Source organism: Fusarium poae, chromosome 1 (genome assembly GCF_019609905.1).
Source record: "Fusarium poae strain DAOMC 252244 chromosome 1, whole genome shotgun sequence".
NCBI classification, from domain to species: domain Eukaryota; kingdom Fungi; phylum Ascomycota; class Sordariomycetes; order Hypocreales; family Nectriaceae; genus Fusarium; species Fusarium poae.
The window spans coordinates 1,423,544-1,442,057 of record NC_058399.1 but is presented as its reverse complement, the minus strand read 5'-3'; the positions used below and the strand labels follow the sequence as shown (position 1 = coordinate 1,442,057).

General features: G+C 49.2%; 5 protein-coding genes across 5 annotated transcripts; 2 read left to right on the top strand and 3 right to left on the bottom strand.

Annotated features, from left to right (window-relative positions):
* Positions 1-3,074: 3,074 nt before the first annotated feature.
* On the top strand, positions 3,075-7,428 carry FPOAC1_000493 (uncharacterized protein; the record flags this gene model as incomplete). The annotated part of the gene is made up of 3 exons (XM_044845108.1): positions 3,075-3,151; positions 4,717-5,916; positions 5,967-7,428. The coding sequence occupies 3 exons, from the start codon at positions 3,075-3,077 to the stop codon at positions 7,426-7,428; spliced, it is 2,739 nt and encodes a 912-aa protein (XP_044711024.1).
* Positions 7,429-8,814: 1,386 nt separating this feature from the next.
* FPOAC1_000492 (uncharacterized protein) lies at positions 8,815-9,565 on the bottom strand (the record flags this gene model as incomplete). Its single annotated transcript, XM_044845107.1, has 3 exons — positions 8,815-9,083; positions 9,383-9,476; positions 9,539-9,565. The coding sequence occupies 3 exons, from the start codon at positions 9,563-9,565 to the stop codon at positions 8,815-8,817; spliced, it is 390 nt and encodes a 129-aa protein (XP_044711023.1).
* Positions 9,566-10,316: 751 nt separating this feature from the next.
* FPOAC1_000491 (uncharacterized protein) lies at positions 10,317-11,626 on the bottom strand (the record flags this gene model as incomplete). Its single annotated transcript, XM_044845106.1, has 3 exons — positions 10,317-10,667; positions 10,746-11,521; positions 11,590-11,626. The coding sequence occupies 3 exons, from the start codon at positions 11,624-11,626 to the stop codon at positions 10,317-10,319; spliced, it is 1,164 nt and encodes a 387-aa protein (XP_044711022.1).
* Positions 11,627-13,844: 2,218 nt separating this feature from the next.
* On the bottom strand, positions 13,845-15,383 carry FPOAC1_000490 (uncharacterized protein; the record flags this gene model as incomplete). Its single annotated transcript, XM_044845105.1, has 1 exon — positions 13,845-15,383. The coding sequence occupies one exon, from the start codon at positions 15,381-15,383 to the stop codon at positions 13,845-13,847; it is 1,539 nt and encodes a 512-aa protein (XP_044711021.1).
* A 1,540-nt stretch (positions 15,384-16,923) lies between these two features.
* Positions 16,924-18,480, top strand: FPOAC1_000489 (uncharacterized protein; the record flags this gene model as incomplete). The annotated part of the gene is made up of 1 exon (XM_044845104.1): positions 16,924-18,480. One exon carries the CDS (start codon positions 16,924-16,926, stop codon positions 18,478-18,480), a length of 1,557 nt encoding a protein of 518 aa, XP_044711020.1.
* Between the last annotated feature and the right edge of the window lie 34 nt (positions 18,481-18,514).

Here is an 18,514-nt window from a genome sequence, read left to right as displayed (position 1 = left end):
TATGCCACCACGACTAGCAAGTTGATGTATCCAATTCTGGGTATCACAATCGGGGTATTGCCCAATTGGGTAACCAGCTGCTACACGGCAACCACATGGGAAGGTTGCAGTAGAGGCTGAAAGTCGATCATTCATCACACTAGGACCAGACTTGTGATGCGTGGTCTATGTGTATAGTGGCCTATTAGAAGTGTGTAAAGTATTCGTCATAGTCAGATAGGGACCAACATGTGAAAGTAGCAGTATTAGATACCGGACAGATGAGTAGGCATGACAGGCCAGTACTATACGGACATGCCGACAGTGACTGTTGTTCTTGTCACCCTAACTAAAGTATACAGACCGCCCAGGCAGATATCGGTGCTAAAAGCATTGCCGAAACTGTCTATGCAAGGTGGGCTAGGTACAGCATGGCTAAGACCTAGTACTGTATTCAGATGACTCGAGTAGGTTGTGTTAGACACAACTACAAATTATCCTTGTCGTAGATAGTGGCAATACGCATGGTGCAGTCGCTTACTTTGCTCCGGCCACAGGGATAGCGAGAATGCGTAATCTTCTATACACAACTACGATACAACCGAATACAAAGGCTGACAACGAACCCGTATCCGTATTGACGACTCACCAGAGATGCAGAGCAAAATTACTGGACTCTAATGGTCTTTGAACTCCTGGCCAATGATTGGGGTCGAGTTTGATGCAGCGAGGCTGGTAAGATGAGTAAGTAACAGAGAACCAAAAGGAACAGTGTTTGTGGCAACAACTTAGAGTTGATGAGTATTGGCAAAGAAAAAGACAATCCTGCATGCCAAAAGACGGCTGGAGGAACATGGCAGTCGCCCCGAACCAAAAGAAACCATAGGCTTATGCGTGACAAAAAAGAGTTCTTGGTACAAGGCAGTCGGCAGCCTGTCATAAGATAGACATTCATACGTATCGCATTTTGCTGATCAGCTGGTGCTGTAGAATCCTGTTGCTGAAGCATTTGCTGTGGCGGGGTTGAGACAAATTCGCTTATACTTTCTGAGTTGAAAGTAATTTGGACAATCCTATCCTGTTGCAGGAAGCCTTGTGATCAGAATTAGATAACATCACCTTGAAATCATACCTGTTTCTAAGAAATCTCGATACTACATATCAAGATCTTGTTTAACGCCTGGTTGGGTACTAATTACTAAAACACCAGGCCAACTAAAGAAGGGCCCTGCCTAGATATTTTTATAGCACCAGCTCCATAAAGAGCCGAGATAGGCGACGGCAAGTTAGGGAGTTAGTGGCTAGGCCATACCATCACTAATCCGACCCAATCCAGCACGTATTTATGTGCACTTGTCGGTCACGATGGGTTATTTTGTTATGAAATTAACTCAGGGAAAACATGCAATATGTAATGTAACTGCAATCAAGAGAGAACTCTGGTTGAAACTGAAACCCCGCCAAAGTGAAAACCCCCCACCATTAGTTTGAAGTCATGTCGTTTCAGAGATGGGAATTGCGATTATTGATTACAAAAAAGGATCGACTCTCCACTGTCTAAGTTCTCACTTGATTTGCCAAAAAGATATACGCACTGTGGAGTGTTTGTTGTAAATTATGCTGTAATCTGAACCTCCTGCTAGTGGATACGGACGTCGGTTCCGAATAAGTAGTTCAGATACGTACATTCAAATCATGATTCAGTTGAAACCCCAAAACCAACTGGCATTTTTGGTTTCCCATCTTGCAATACGCGTGAAAATAGACACCGCTCTTTTTGTAAGCAACCAAGCCAAAATAAAACATACCAAAAAATAAATGTACGGTGTATCGTCCTTCTCTGAGCTGTCCTTCTCTGTTGGGACTTGGGAGCCAATATTAGCAGGGTTACTGCAAACAACTCATAATGAATTCGCATCCAGTGTCGGTGATGTCATGGACATTTCTCAACGCATCCACTCTCAATTCGTCTAAACCTATCTCATCTCGTGAAAACGCATCCGTACGTATCTTCAAACCCGTTATCACTTTATCAAGAGGCAGGGCGGGGTCATTCTTCTGCAAGGTAGTTGGAGGGGTTCTTTGCTGGAGCTGGAGCTGAAGCTGGATCAGGTTTGAGACTTGATATTGACTTGACTTGGACGGATGGCGCCGAGCCAGCTTTCAACGCCATCAATGAAAGGTCCCAACTCTAGTTCATCAGCTAGCCATGTTGTTTACAAAGCCGAATACCGAAAAACCTCGACATCTATAACCTCGGAGTCGACGACAAGGTCGTACCTGCAACACGACAGGTTAACGTAAGTCGGTAAAAACGATACGCGCAGCAAATTCGAATCCCATATAGTCAAAAGTGATGTAAGCACGCATTGCGTTCGGGTTGAGTATCCCTGAAAAGCTGAGGTGAGGTAATCTGGTGAATTATTTGTTGATGAGCCTCTCTCAGCATGCACCAGCAATAGCAAGTGGTTCCTTCCAACCCCAACTGCCTACCTACCTACACACCTGATTTGTCCTTTACAACTCTCTTAAGCTTCAATTTACTTGCTATAGATTTCTGACTAGACAACTGTCTCGTAAAAAAGACTTGGAAATTGGCTGCATCTTGTTCAAAGTTTACGTTTACATTACCTTTAATTTTCACTTCTCACGTACCTATATAGGCGCACTGTACAAAGGAAACACACCCCCAGGCCATGCCATGCCAGGCCATAGTCTACCGCCCTCGCACGCCCACCTCAACTCACCTTGACCTTGCCCCAAAAAGACATCTACTGTAATTATCATCTCCATCCCGTCACTTCTTCTGACCCGCGCCATCTCAAATCTTTTCCCCTCTCTCCCAACAATAAACCATCATCCTTTCCTCACCTTCCGTCTTGTTCTTCTTCGCTTGGTTATCGACCCTTATCGCACTCTTCGTCCCGTCCTCGAACCGAACAGCGATCCCTGGGCCAGCGACGCCCAATCGACGACGTTATACCATTCATCTCACGCAATATACCCGCTTCTTCGCCCCTCTCTTCCTCCGCCCCGACAATTCGGCCCTGTTTTAAGCCGCGGTAGCTTTAATAAAGCTTCTCGCAATCGCTGCCATGACAGGCACTGAGACTTCGAATGCGGGAGGAGGTTTTGACCTGTTACGAAGAGCAACTCAAGCAATGATGTCTAGGTTAGTGAATGCTTTTTCTCTGTCTTTTTGAAGTTTTGCGCTCGAGATTTGGTGCTTTCTTATTTTTGCATCCCGCGTTTTTGGTGTATTTCAAATCGACATTCCACGGATCCGAGCAGTGTCTAGTGTCTGGTTGTGCTGCACTGCGCTGCTGGAATTGGGTCCCCCTCACCAAGGACGAGCGGCGGCGGTGGCGATAGGATGGTTGCAGCACCCGGACTTCAGCACCTCAACTTCAGCGAAGCCAAGTCAAAGTCCTCTTCCGGCTAGAGCTGTCCAGTCCCTGGTCTACCAACGACACCGCCTACTGAAAGAACCCACCTCACCTTACATGAAAATGGAACCGCTTCCGGCGCCTCTACAGGTGCTTAGACAAGCCTGTATTCCACTTTTAGGCGCTGTTGGGCTCTATCCAGTGGACGGCTGCCCTGTAACTGCAGGTCAGGACGATGAAGTGTCGACGACTTGGCAGGAAGAGAGCATGCATTCCCCATAGCTGGCGAGTCTTTACTCTGGGATCGCTGGCGGAACCTGGCCAATATGGAAAACATGAGATTCGATCCTTGCATTATCAGCACCAGAGAACAAGACGTATCTATTACAACAAAACGAACGCATAAGGCAGCACAAGCAGCCCAGATACCAATCAAGGCGATGCCGTACTTTCGACTTCGCCGTCGCAATGGAACCGAGTAATCGGCCGCCGTCGTCTCGAATTCATGTTCGGGGGCCCCTAATAGATCCTCCTACAAGGCTTGTTACAACACGAACAGACCAACAACCAAACCGGCAGTCAACCATGGCATTACACTCACAATTCCACATGCAAGAGACAGCTCGTCCTTTGTGTTGTTGCAAGCTTAGGCCTGACTCGCCCCAACTCTGATTGGGCACAATCAACGGCTGCCCAGCTCCAGAGTCAGTCCCTGCGTTCTGGCCCCGCTATCAGCTTCAGTTTTCCACGTTTTGCTCCTTGCCTAGGCCAAAAATTTCAGGCAAAAGTTCTGGTAACTCGCAAGGAAAGGCCTTTTTGAACAAGCCTACCCCGGCCACCGAGCGAACGAGATTTTCACTCCTGGCAGTAAAAGAATTGATCTCGTCATCGTCTTCTTTTCCCTTTACATGCAAGTTTCGAGCATCCACTTGGTCCCTTGACGCTTCGTCTTACACGACCGCTCTCGGCAAAGACTGGCTCCCATCCCAATCTATACTGCGTACTACTCGCTCACTGGTGCTGGTCCTGGCGTTTCGTTCGCATCCACACTTTCGCGAACACACCACTGGCTGCTCTGTACATCGAGCTCCAAATGATATCTCGCCATTCCGTGTTTTTCTCGTCATAGTCGCATTGCCAGAGTCCACCTCGACCGCTATTGCTTGTTGTCCTTGGTGGTCCCTTTCGGTCTTTGCCCTGTTTACCCTCTAGTTGACGCGCTTGGCAGCCGTCATGAACTAGTGTTCCCACTTTGTTTTCCCCCCCGCGCAGTTGCTTCGGTGTAGAAGGATTTATTCACTCACTGGAAATCTCTTACAAAAATGAATGGGGTTATTAACCAAAACGTCAGGTCTGCGGCAGACGAGGATAATGTCGATCACATCGGTGTTGATACTCCTCGATCCGGTGTAGCTACTCCTCAACCCGATCTACAGGACAAACGCTTGCCCAGTATCATGAGTTACTTTGGCCAGGTTCGTAATCATCCTTCTGCGCCTTCGTCAGATCCCAATTCGTCTCAGAGCGATACCACTCTAGACGGGATTCTAGTTCAAACCGCTCCACCTACCGACCTGCAGTTGCAGGTACACCCCGAGGGCTCTACTCGCGGCTGTGGCTCTTCGGCTTTTGATCGTCCGCCTCTTCAACATGAGAGCCTTGATCGCATGCCGAGTACCACGCAGCGCGATGAGCATAACCTTTCAAACCCCTACCCAACCCCACCCACATCTCAGCCCTCGTCTTCGGGGGGTTCTATCTCCCAGGACATGATTTCTGCCGACTCAGGGGCCCATGGCAGGGCTGCTGTCGAGCCTAAGTCTCTTACACAGCAGACACAATCCAAGAAACCCACAGCCTCGCCCTTTACCACCACCCACTTTCAAACTTCTGATGACCCATCACTACCTGAACTTGACTCCTCCATAAACGCAGCACATACCAAAGACTCCATTCAGCCCTCGCACCCCGAACCTGGTGCTGCAAGTTCAGACAATTCTGAAGTTGCTGCCCCCGGCAAGTGGAATATTCTTAATGGACTCAAGGAGCTAACTCGTATGACGTTTAAGAGCGGCAACTCGACTCCTACTCGAGCAATGTCGGCTGCGCGACCTTCGGCCTCTGAGAGAGCCCCCTCCTCTGGGAGAACCAGCCATGATAGCGCTGAAGTCAGCGGCGCCCAGACTCCTAGGAGCTCTGGCGGTGCGCAGGCACCTGCTGCCAAGGGTAAACTGACCATCAAGATCAATGAGGCTCGAGGACTCAGGAAGAGCCGGGACCCTTATGTTGTTGTTGTTTTCCAGCGTAGTGAGCTCATCTCAGGCGGTCCCCACCATATTGATGAGGAAGACAACCTCAGCATCGACCCACCCCCCGCTCATGGTGGCATCGCCATCCAACGATCAGGAAGTGATTCAGGCCGTCCCTTGGCCATTCCCATGAGAAGCAGACAGAGCAGTAACACCAGTATCCATGATCACGGTGGCTCAGTCCGCACCCGGTCTGGACAGCTATCCTTCACCAACCCAAAATGGGATGCGGAAGCAGAGTTGTAAGTTTCGTCTGTTTTCTTATATGAGATTTATCACTTACACCAAACAGCGACGTGGTGGACTACGATATGCTTGTTGATGTCTCAGTATATGATCATGGGGCATCAGGAGATGAGTTCCTCGGTCATGTTGACTTCCAGGCCAGCAAGGATCCTGGCACTACTGTTGAGGGTTGGTTCCAGCTTGAGGGTCATGCTGATACTATGGCTGAGAAGGCGCCGACCGGCGAAATCTTCCTCGAAGCTATCTACCACAGGGCTGAAAAGAAGCAATTCGGCCCACAGGATTTCGACATTCTCAAGCTGATTGGCAAGGGTACCTTTGGTCAGGTGTACCAAGTGCGAAAGAAGGATACTCAACGCATCTATGCTATGAAGGTTCTGCAGAAGAAGGTTATTGTACAGAAAAAGGAGGTCGCGCACACTGTGGGCGAGCGAAATATTCTGGTCCGCACAGCCATGTCCGACTCACCTTTCATCGTCGGCCTCAAATTCTCTTTCCAAACACCATCCGAACTGTACCTGGTCACCGACTACATGTCTGGAGGTGAACTTTTTTGGCATTTGCAGAAGGAGGGTCGGTTCGATGAAAAGCGAGCCAAGTTTTACATCGCCGAGTTGATCTTGGCCATTCAGCACCTTCACAATAACGACATTGTGTATCGAGACTTGAAGCCCGAGAACATCCTTTTGGACGCGAATGGCCATATCGCTTTGTGCGACTTTGGTCTCTCCAAGGCCAACCTTACGAAGAACGACACAACCAATACATTCTGTGGAACTACCGAATATCTTGCACCCGAGGTTTTGCTGGATGAATCTGGCTACACCAAGATGGTGGATTTCTGGTCGCTCGGTGTCTTGGTATTCGAGATGTGTTGTGGCTGGAGCCCATTCTATGCCGAAGATACTCAGCAGATGTATAAGAATATTGCTTTCGGTAAGGTGAGGTTCCCACGGGACACCCTCTCTCAGGAAGGAAGGAACTTCGTCAAGGGACTCCTTAACCGAAACCCCAAGCACAGATTGGGTGCAACTGATGATGCTGAGGAGTTGAAGAGACACCCCTTCTTTGCTGACGTGGACTGGACATTACTCACCAAGAAGCTCATCACTCCTCCTTTCAAGCCCAAATTGAAGTCCGAGACAGATGTCTCATATTTCGATCCCGAGTTCACGACTGCTCTGGATCAGAACGGCTCTCTAAACGAGCGTGCCGCTGCGTTGGCGCGTGGCTACGCCGCCTCAACACCTCTATCTCCATCTGTCCAAGCCAACTTCCAGGGCTTCACATTTGTTGATGAGAGCGCACTTGACGACCACATGCGAGATCGAGCAGGACTTATTGACGAAGACATGGATGAAGGGAATGTTCACGGCCGCAGACACCGCGATAACGACGATTGGGATAATCTGGATGACATTGACCTCAGGAAGGCAAACCGGATGAGTGGGATCGTGAAGACTGGGCACGACGAGCACATGGTGGGAGGTTCTCATTTTGACGTATAATGCGGCAAATTGTTTCTTGCACGTTTTATTCAAGTCAAACTCCACGGCGTTTCAACCATGCTGGAGATCCATCTATCTCTACGTGTTTTAACAAAAAAGTAATATTTTCGCGAAACCCAAACTTTGCCCCTTTCCTTTATTTTGCATGTGGGCTATGGATGTCTAATTGTGGAATTATATGCATCAAGGTCGGCTGGTATTGCATTGCATTGGTCGTCGTGTTGTACAGGACTGATTGATGGCGTTTACGGTTGTGTAAAATGAGAGAAAAGGGGGGAGAGAGAGAACAAGAGAGGAAGGAAAGAAGGGATCAAAGTCATTTTTGGACGATTCCCTCTTTGATAGCTTTTTCCGCTAGTTTGATTCCCAATAACAGGACGAGCCATATGCAGTAATGAAATGAGAATGCCATAAGATAACGTGCGCATATATCCTTGGTCGTTTTATGTCGTAGAATTTGGTGGCTGTTGACCATTCCTAAAGTTTGATACTGACTTCGTCCCACGCTCTGTAACTAAGAGTCATTCATGCTGGTCAAAGTTCAAAAAAGCAATCTTATTCTCGCGAATACTGGGTGTTTTCCCCCGATTTTCAAAGTCTGATATTCTCACATACAAAAGTGTTACCAGGCTCAGCAGCTAGCTACGCCTTGTTTATCCCAGAATGGAACTATGTTGTTCACTCCAGAGTTTATTCTGAGCTTGTCCGTGTTAGATATAGTAGCCTATCGTTGGCTTCATATGCAGCCTTCCGTCCCTCCTTTGTGGTTTGTCAATGACGTTGGTTGCCACCTGACGTCGACAAGCTCAAGTCGGTGCAATCGAAATAGGTGTCATTGACACATGAGCGTAGAGACGCTCCCTCGGAGGCTCTGTACCACTGATGTCAGAAAACCCGGGCAATGTTGATCGTGACCATCGTGATGATCAGTGGATGAAGGAAGGTCTGTGATATACTATGTACCAGTTCAAGTGTACCGGAATTGCTGGGTCAGTGATAACACGTTGGAATAAAACAACTTCCTGATATTCACGATTCTGGGGCATATCACATCAATGGTAATGGAAGGTCATTAATAGTAAAAGATTGCTTGAGCTTCATTTAACGTTGGCATTTCGCAATTAGTTCCTACAGGCAACCGAAGGCTGTATTTTAGGAAAAATGTACACAGGATTCTCGTCCCCAATCCACTTGCTTCAGCTCCTTCCTGGTTGCATCCCGGCTCTTCATCCTCGGACTGAGTTTGGTATCAGCCCTCCCTCTTTTTCTATCCCCGAGTAACGGCAGCTGGGCGGTGAAAAATGAGACACACCCGAAATGTTGCTGCGGTACGGATAGTTTTATGGGCCACCCTCAAATGGTAACGGATAGTAAAAGAAAAACCGCTTAGTGGTGAGGCTCCTCGTCCTCCTCAGCCTCGAGCCAGTCAGCAACCTTGGGGGTACCGGCAGTCTGGGCGGAGGTGTCTTGGCCCTCGATCTCAACAGCCATGCTCTCGTACTCCTTCAAGTTGCCGGCAAGGTCGGTCTCCTCGGGGGAAGCGGGGGTCTTGGGGACGCTGAAGGTCTGGACGTTGCCCTCGGCATCGGACTCCTTGACGGCGGGGATCTTGTAGGCCTTGAGCTCCTTGAGGTAAAGCTCTTGGACGAAGTCGGCTGTGAGAAGTATGATGTCAGCAATTGAACATTGACCAAGTCAGGCCATATTTTGATAAACCGAATTGTATGGCGTAGTTCGGGGGAAAGTGTCGAAAGAGCGACGACTCGTTGTTTGTATTTCATATCTTTCCGCATCAGAATGATGTTTGACGACGTCGGAGCTTAGGTGGAGAGCAAGTTCGGCTATAGGACAGATCCGACCGGAAGAAAATGAACTGGACAATCGAAGAGGCCGAATCGCGACGTCGGAGGAGATTTTTTTCAAAGTGCGGACAGCGATAATAGCAAGATCTTACCTTTCCTGGAGACGGTAGGAGCAATGAAGCCCCTCACCTGGACGGCATTGGGTCTGGCGACACGAGAAACAGCCGCAACGGCGGAGCGAGCGCGCTACAAATTTATCAGTCCTGTGCTTCTATAACGAACATTGATAAAAGATGTGCAATTCTTACCGTAGCCCTAGAGAGTTGGATGAGCATTTTGAATGGCTGGTAGAGGCTCAATTGGGGTGACTCCGGGGAGATGGAGATGGGCGGATTGAGGGTTTTGGGGGAAAATTCGTGAGAGGTTGGCAAGCACTATTGGATGCTTCCTCGCCCCCGGTTAGAGCGCTTCGGCCTTGCTATCGTGCGGGTTGATGCCTCAGGTTTTGATGCTTCTCAGCGGCTACCGGAGCATCACGGGTGATATGCACGTGACATGTGGGATGATTGATTGGCTGCCGTGAGGATCGGATCTTGGTTTTGACCCTCCCATCTCGAACGTGACACTCGGGACTTGATCAACGACGTCAAAGCTCACTTACACGCATCATTGCTATATGACCTGCTTCTGACGCATGAGTTTAAGGGTATTTTTGACTTTTTTACTATTCTCTTTGCATTGATCTCGACATCTTTAATTATGCTCAAACAGGCTACGCGACCGTTTTGTTCTTCAAAACTTGGGTTCATGCATGCATATGTAGTGCGTATGACGACAATGCAACCAAACGAGACAGGTGCCCAGCATTATATATAATATTTAGTCGTTTAATACAATTATGCACATTTGCTAACTCTATAATAAGATAAGAAGAAACAAAAAAACGGGCTAATAAATAATAGCCTCTTTCAACTTATAGGGTTTGAGCCCAGTGGCCCAAAGATCCTTGGTATCACAAGTTACGAGCTCCGAAACACCTTGTTAAGCACAACAGCTTCTGCCACTTTCAACTCCGGCCGAACCAAATTATCGTGCCTCCTCCTGAGACATCTGAGGTGAAATCTGCTTAACGCGAGAAGCCGATCGTCGCCTCTCACCAACAATGGCAGCACCGAGATAGAGAACAGCAGCAAGACCTGCAATGACTGAGTATGCAATGATGTATGCCTTAGACGAGTTTGCGAGCTGTAGACCAAGACCGCCGTTTACGATACCGATGATCATGAGTGCTCTGCCGAACCAGATATGGACATGGCTGATGATGCCTCGCCCGCCATGGCTGAGGAAGTATCGGTGATGCATGTAACCAAGAATGGGCTGAAGGGTGATCAGAGCACAGACTGCAGTGCCCATTCGGGTGTGAGCTTGCTTTCCCCACTGAAGTAACACAATTGTTAGTATTGATACTTGGGTAACATTTTGTACAAGTGCGAGTGCATCGCAGGGCAAACTTACATATCCTCCGTCTCTGGCATAGACATATCCAAGTCCGAATCCAGCCCACATCAGGAGCAACATAACGACCTGCCAGCCGGCATGGATGATCCACTTGCCAAGCATGGGCATGAGAACGGCGCCCAGAGGGTATCCGGCGATGAATACAATAGACATGATGATACCGTGGGCCAGCTTAACCGTACTGCTTGCACCACGGCTAGATGTCTCGGACACGGCGCCACCAGAGCTGGAGCCACCTTGGTTTGTGTTGGCGGAAAGGAACGGGTTGCTATCGGAGGTCATCGAGGCTTTGACCAGGTCGACATCAAAGGTAGCGTGATCATCGTGCTGAGAAATGGCTTCGGAGGGGCTTGTCGAATCCATAGAGTTGCCAGACAGCCAGGCGGCAATCCACAGGTCAGAACCCTTGAGATTCAGGTTCTTGCAGCCGTTGCATCGAACATTGGCAATCATCTCATTGCCCTTTACTCCAGAACCTTCCAATAGCTCGAGTCCGTCCATCTTCGAGTACCGAGGCATGACATTGCCTGTTCCTGGTCTTGGGCTCAGAGTGACATTGCCCTTTCCGTCCTGATACATTATGAACATCTGGGAGCCAGACATTCGGTCGCCGATACCGAGACCTGCCCATGACATACTTGTTGGTGCCTTGAGCTGGAAATAGATGGGGCCGGATCCTGAGCTGGCGGAGGCTTCTGGGACGCCCCAGGTGAAGCAAACCTTGCCATTCTTTGGGCAGAATTCAGATGTGATAGCGAGTACGCTAGGGGCACCTGAATAAATATTGTTAGTTTAAGGTAGAAATAAATATGCTTGGTTAACGTGGTAGAGGCCGACTTACACAGCGCCGCTAGCAATGAGCTAGTTGACCACTTCATTGTCCTTTTTTTTAATGTGAATAAAGACGAGTCAAACTATCAAACTAGTCTTTGATTTTATTTGCGAATGAGGAAATTTTCTGTCGAGATTGGCATGCTTACAGGAGGGGGGCAATGGGTAGCTCATATAAAGAAAAGTAAGCAGCACAGATCTAGATGGTGACCAGGGGGCCGTTCCTTTCTCCTTCGAAACGCTCCATTCTGCGGGCTGAGCTTTCCACTGGTTGACTGGAATACGGTAGATAAACGCTTGGCTTTTTCGCTATACGTAGCAAAAGCCACGCTTGCGTTGTACCACTAACGTTTACCTTTCTTTCTATGTACATACCAAGGGTCTCTCGGCAGATGACAATTCAGATGCCGTCATTAGTGGCCTTGTTTGACGCTGTCGTCAGCTCAAAGCAAGCTCGCTTGTACTCGGATCCGCCCTTGATATGTCAAAGGCCAAGATTAGACAAGCATTTTAAGGTTTCACCCGCACTGCCTCAGTCTAGATCACTCTATTGCTATTCCAGTGACAGGCCACTAGTTTTAACGCTGGCCGACCTAGGTAGCCATTCGGGTCGCAGTGCCGAGAAGGCTTGTAACGAGGTCGTTTGAAAGATTCAGGGCGCAGTCATGGCGCTGTAGTGATTGGATGAAGAACATCTTTGACAAGTGGAGGCATCATGACTTTGAAACTGTAGCCGTTCACAAGATGTATTGTGTGCCTCGAGCCAGCCGGTATCCGAGCAAGTGGGCGAGAAACGGCGTCTGTTTCAGCGATATCTTTGTTGTTCGAATACGCGCTCACTCTTTTACAGTAGGGACGAATTTGATACAGCGAGTTAATAATAGGCGGCCGCCCACTACAAGGATCTCCCCGCAGGATTGTTTATTGGGTAGCATCTGTATGGAGATTTGATGCCTCCACGTCAGGATTCTCATTCAGGGCTGTAACTGCCCGATGGGGTAAATGATCGATTTATGCTTCTTCGTCCGGAGCAATTGTCGACCCGAACTGGGGCATTATCCCACTAGAAATACAGTTGAGTATTCGTATTGTCTTTAAAGCACTGCTATCCCACATAGACCACCGAAACAACAGCCTTCTATAGGCTTTACCGTATAACGTTTGATTAGATTGAATTTTGCATTAACCGACTTGACTCTTCCTAGGGCCGCCCAATAACATTGTTCTCGTTTGCAACGCCATCAGGGGTCTGGAACTCTGAATACCTCATTAGCCTCGATGAGTACGTCACCTTTTGTTCTTCAAAACATGCCAATGGAACCACAGTAGGTACTCTTAAATTTTAAGGTTGACAAAACTACCATCCTGATAGCTAAGAGCATTCATTAGCTTGATTGTTCAATCATCACAAAGCAGAGACATCAATGATGCCAAGATATTTAACCTTGATCTCCATACTCCTGCTATTACGTCTCAAGGCTTCATTGGCATGCAACCATTGACGCCTAGTAGAGGATGCTTGCGCGGCCCTCCTTTTCGAGTTTGAGGTTGAGCTGCGGTCTATCAAATAGTTTACGCCATGAAGCTAGTCCTGTACAGTAAGCGAGAGCAACCAAGTCACTGGGTCAGGTCAATCTCATGATACCTTTGTAGTTACTGGATGCTGTGCCTTTCACATTAACCTTCACATTAACCTTGATACTGTACTCCCAGTTAGACGGATCGTGTTATTCGTTCAACGATCCCTCAACACCATTGACTGGTCAGTCATCAATTTGCAAAGCCCTAATACGTGTCTCAATGTCATACCGTATGCCGTTGTTCATCCCGCTGATACGAGTGTCTATTTTACCGCCTCTACTACACCTTCTATTTCTGCTTTCCAACCCCGAACATCAACACCACTAGTCGCGTTATAGCTCGAAACGCACATGCAGGTGCCAATCGTAAACCTAAGCCTCCGACTGGCGTTGGTCTGTCCAGCCCGTTGATTGTCACTTGTCCGGCCTTTTGCACGTTTTGGGCAGGCCAAACATACTGTACTAGCAAGGTCACACGGAACTCAGAATCCGGTATCAAGAGAAATTGACTTTATGCGATTCGATACAACAAAATAACAATTTCATCTAAGTCTAATAGCCACGGACGGCTGGATCTTCTTGTAGTGATGACTCAAAAGCAAAAACATCCCGAAAACAGTACGCAGCAATCTTGAAAATCAACCACATTCATCCAACTCCTCGCCTTCTTTCTCAACCGTCATCATCATGTCTGGGCATATGCCGCAAATCGGTCTTCGTTCAACAGGCTCGAAGACGCCACAAAGCTGAATCCACCAAAGAGCTCGTCCTTAGGGAGACTTCGGGGCCATGAATCCTTGTTGGGCAGTACTGGGCTGATGGCAAGCTCGGTAAACTCGGGAGCGAAGTTCTCGGCCAGCTCAGGATCCGTGATCATAGGCTGGATCGGTGGCTCGAGCTCCCGGTCCGCGAGCTTCTTCCAGTCAATCTTGCGGAAGAACCGGTGCTTCTTCATGGTCGTAAGATCATTGGGCATCACTGCTCCTAGACGTTTCTTGGGGTCCTTGCGAAGAAGTCTGGTAAGGAGATCTTTGGCGTCGGCGCTCAAGAAGTAAGGAAGCACCAACTTCTGCTTGACAATGTTGTCCTGGATCTTGGCGTGGTTCTGGCCACGGAAAGGCGGGTTTCCAGTCATCAGGTCGTACCCAAGCGCTCCAAAGGACCACCAGTCGACCGCTTTTCCGTATTTCTTCCCAAGCACAACTTCAGGCGCCATGTACTCGACAGTTCCCAACATCGAGTTACAATCCTCGGTCTGGTCACTAGAGACCTTGGAGAGACCGAAGTCGGTCAGAAGAAGATGGCCTTCGGCATCCAGAAGGCAATTTTCCGGCTTAAGATCGCGGTATACCACACCAAGATCGTTGTGCAAGTGCGAAATAGCCAGGAGCATTTCCGCCATGTAGAAAGCAGCTACAGTCTCGGAGAACATCTTCTCGGTGTCAAGGTGGGTGAAGAGCTCGCCACCCTGTCCGTACTCGAGAATAAGGTACAGTTGCTCGTGGTCCTGGAAAGCGTAGAACAGCTTGACAACGAACGGGTGTCTGTTGACGGATTCGAGAATCTGTCGTTCAGTCTTGGTCTGCTCGATGAGCTTCTTATGGACCACCAGGGAGGCTTTCTTGAACTGCTTCTGAGCGTAAAGCCTTCCTGTCGCACGCTGTTTGACTAGAAGTACGGTGCCATATGTACCCTTGCCGAGGCATCGCAACTGTTCAAAGTCCTCCGATGCCATCTTACGGTTCGGCGCAAGGCCACCTTCGAGGGTTCCAAGATATCCATTGCGCTCGCGAACACTTTCGCTAGCGAAATCGTGCTCGAGGTTTACTTCGTAACTAATAGAGCTGTCTGAAATCTCGCTTCCAGCCTCACTACGAACATCCTCTCGGCTCTGTGTGCGGCTGATCATCTGCTTCCGAAAATCATGGGCGATGCCTTGCTGGCTTCCAGAGCGGCTCATGGATAAGGGGGATCCTCCGTCCAGGCTAAGAGGTTCCATCTGCATGCGCAGCTTTGCGATACCCGAAACAGCGGGAGAAGATGCTCGAATAATAGGGCTGCAGTTGGCGCTTACTACATCGTTGATGACGGTTCGTCCGGCAGTCTTTCGTCGGGGGGTAGGGACCTCGCTGTGTCCAGGGTCTGAGTCCTCGTCGCCCGAGGTAGCAGGTGTAGTCTGAAAGCCGCGGACGGTGTTAACCGCGGCAGGTGCGTGGCTTATCATGGCGGCCGGTATAAGTGGGAGTCTGTGGGTTCGAGGGTAAGGAACGGCACGGTTATGCTCTGGCAGCTATACCACGCAACACTCGTCCAAATCAAGTTGTGGACAAGTGCAGAGAATCGTGATATTCAAGGAAATCCTCGTCGGCGCTCCGGATCTGCGCGGGGCTGTGATTCGAAGTGAGGCTCGGTCCCGTAGAAGTTCACGACACGCATCTGGTATCGGAAGAAAGAAGTACGAAGGACGGCAGGCTTTGCTATATGCATTTGGCAACGGGGAGATATCGTGGGTATACGTTAAACTGTTGTTCACCAGTATGGTGTGAGGAGGAAAAAGAAGAGAAAGAAAGGGCCGCAAGACAAACGGACGGGTCTTACTTAGTATTTACCTCCACTAACAAAAAATAGGATTTTTTTTAGTGGCCTGCCCGTTTGGTGCCTTGCCTGCCTATTGCAGTGTCCCGGACGCTATAATTCCAGCTGTAACTTTCAGGCTTTTTTAGGCGGGCCCTGCGTGCATTGGCTGCAGAACATGACCTGCGCTGCGCCTGTGATGCAGCCCGTATTAGAGGTGGCCTGGTCCTGTGCGCCGGGCTCTCGGCTGGGCCGTCAATCAATCAACTTTTTCCTCTTCATACCCCTGCTGATTGCCCGAGCGTCCACTTGGAACGCGGGGAGGAATTAAAGGCTCGGGGGGCCCTAGTAAGCGGGTGATACAGACAACCACTAAAGTGTCGATATTGTACGTAAAAATAGCCCCCTGAGACTAATACAAGTCATCATAATAAGCCAGCCAGGGGAATATGGACAACACATCATTACCTCAATACCTACCAAACCTGGCTACTGGAACCTGGAATTCCACTCATTCGTTGGTTAATTAGTGCCCAAGGCCAGGCACAAGCTAAGGCCATGGACCGTGAGACTGAGACTCGGGTGTTAAGGGAGACAAAGTTTGTCGCATTAATCATTGCCTCGCCATGCCCCTTTATTCTTTAATTTTGTGGCTGCAGAGCATGGACTTGGCTGCGCCCTTGAATCGTGTTATTGTTGGTGTCAATAAGAAATGCAACAAGCAAATCTTGGGCGTCCCATGTTCCTGTACATTTCAGGATTTAGTTCCTCGTGTCAGCATCACAAGGCATGAAAGTCTCCAGACACTGACATCACCAATAGGCCTGGCAGCCCTGGTGCATGCGATGATCGATCGTGTAGAAGTAAACCATTGGTTGGTCATGTCATGTCAAGTTTTTAGCTTGTGATTCTCCAGGTACCCCATTTAATCGTCGGCCATCGGCGAAATAAACTCCCGTCGCATGTGCGAGCTAGGAGCTCGCGTCTGGAAATTTCACGCCTGCCAATCCAAGACCGCGCGCAGAACGACAAGGCCGTAGCCTATCATCAACAACGACATTTTGACAGAAAAACCTGGATATTACCAACATCTTGACCGTGACCTGGCAAAACAACCAATCATATAAATCAAACGTTGCTTTTCTAACTGCAAATTTATCATCTAAACAACTTGCAGCTCGCTAGCCAAGATGATGCACCCATCGCGGCAAGCGTATGTCGAGGATGCTGAACCTCAAGGCATCGCCCTTGAGGATATTCCCGACGACCACGACTATGATATCGCCATGGGAGGAACTGGCGTCCCATCCGAGAAGGCTTCCGCAATCCTCAACCAGTTCAATCGCAAACGCTTGGCAGCAACAATAGCAGTTCCTACAGATGACACACGAGTTCGTGCAAAGCTCCGGGAGATGGGCGAGCCCGTCACACTTTTTGGAGAGGCACTGGTTGACCGACGAGATCGTTTGCGCGAGCTTCTCACGATCCAGGCCGAAATTACAGGGATAGAAAATGGCGATATCGATATGGGAGACGCCGACGACGATCAAGAAGAAGACCAGGAGGAGGAATTTTACTCTCGAGGCGGGCCTGAACTCCAACAAGCGCGGTTGAAAATTGCCGAATACTCTCTACCACGAGCGAAGCAGAGGACGCAATTCCAAAAGGCCGAGTCCACGATTCCATTACGCACCCATGTCAAGTTTCGCAAACAGGTTAAGGAGAGATTACAAGCATTCGAACTTCAAGGTAGTCAGACTGTTGGTGAGCGCCATGTCAGTATGACACGTATATCTCCCAACGGTGAGCTGGTGGCTGTCGGTAACTGGGGTGGCCAAGTCAAGCTGGTCGAAATACCAAGCTTGAACCAAAAGATGAACTTCCGTGGTCATACAAACAAGATCAGCGGTTTATCTTGGTTCCCTGGTGCCACTCTCCAGGAGAACAATGTATCGCCTGATTCCGTTAACCTGGCATCAGGTGGTGCCGAAGGATCTATCCATATGTGGTCTCTGAACCAAGATACTCCCTTGGCAACCCTCGAAGGACACTCACAGCGAGTTTGCCGTATCGAGTTTCATCCTTCCGGTCGTCATCTAGCCTCTGCATCTGAGGATACTTCGTGGCGCCTCTGGGATGTTGAAACGACCACAGAAGTTCTCCTCCAAGAAGGCCACTCAAGAGGTGTTTATGCTGTCAGTTTTAATACTGATGGATCCCTACTCGCTAGCGCGGGTCTTGACAGTATTGGCAGAATTTGGGATCTGAGATCTGGGCGCACAGTCATGATTTTAGACGGACACCTGGACGGACACATCAAACCTATTCACGCGCTAGACTGGAGCTCCGATGGGCATAGAGTGCTATCTGGATCGGCTGACGGTTGGATCAAGTGCTGGGATGTTCGAAAGGTTCAAAGGACAGGTGGTGTTGGTGCGCATACCAGCGCTGTCTCTGATATGCGATGGTACAAGGGTCTCGATGACCCCCTTACTGGTATTCCACCCGGTGTTGATGAGAAGGGCGCGCAGCTACCCAAGAAGTCTGGCACGTTCTTCATCTCGAGTGGCTTTGACAGAAACGTCAAGGTATTCTCGGCCGATGACTGGACACTGGTGCAAACACTCAGTGGCCACACAGGTCCAGTCGCCAGTGTAGACTACAGCAGGGACGGCAAGTGGATTGTCAGTGGAGGCCACGATCGCACAGTCAAACTCTGGGGGCGAAATGATGGCGAGGGAATCTAGACAATAGATCTGGTTTAGACAGACTACACTAAAC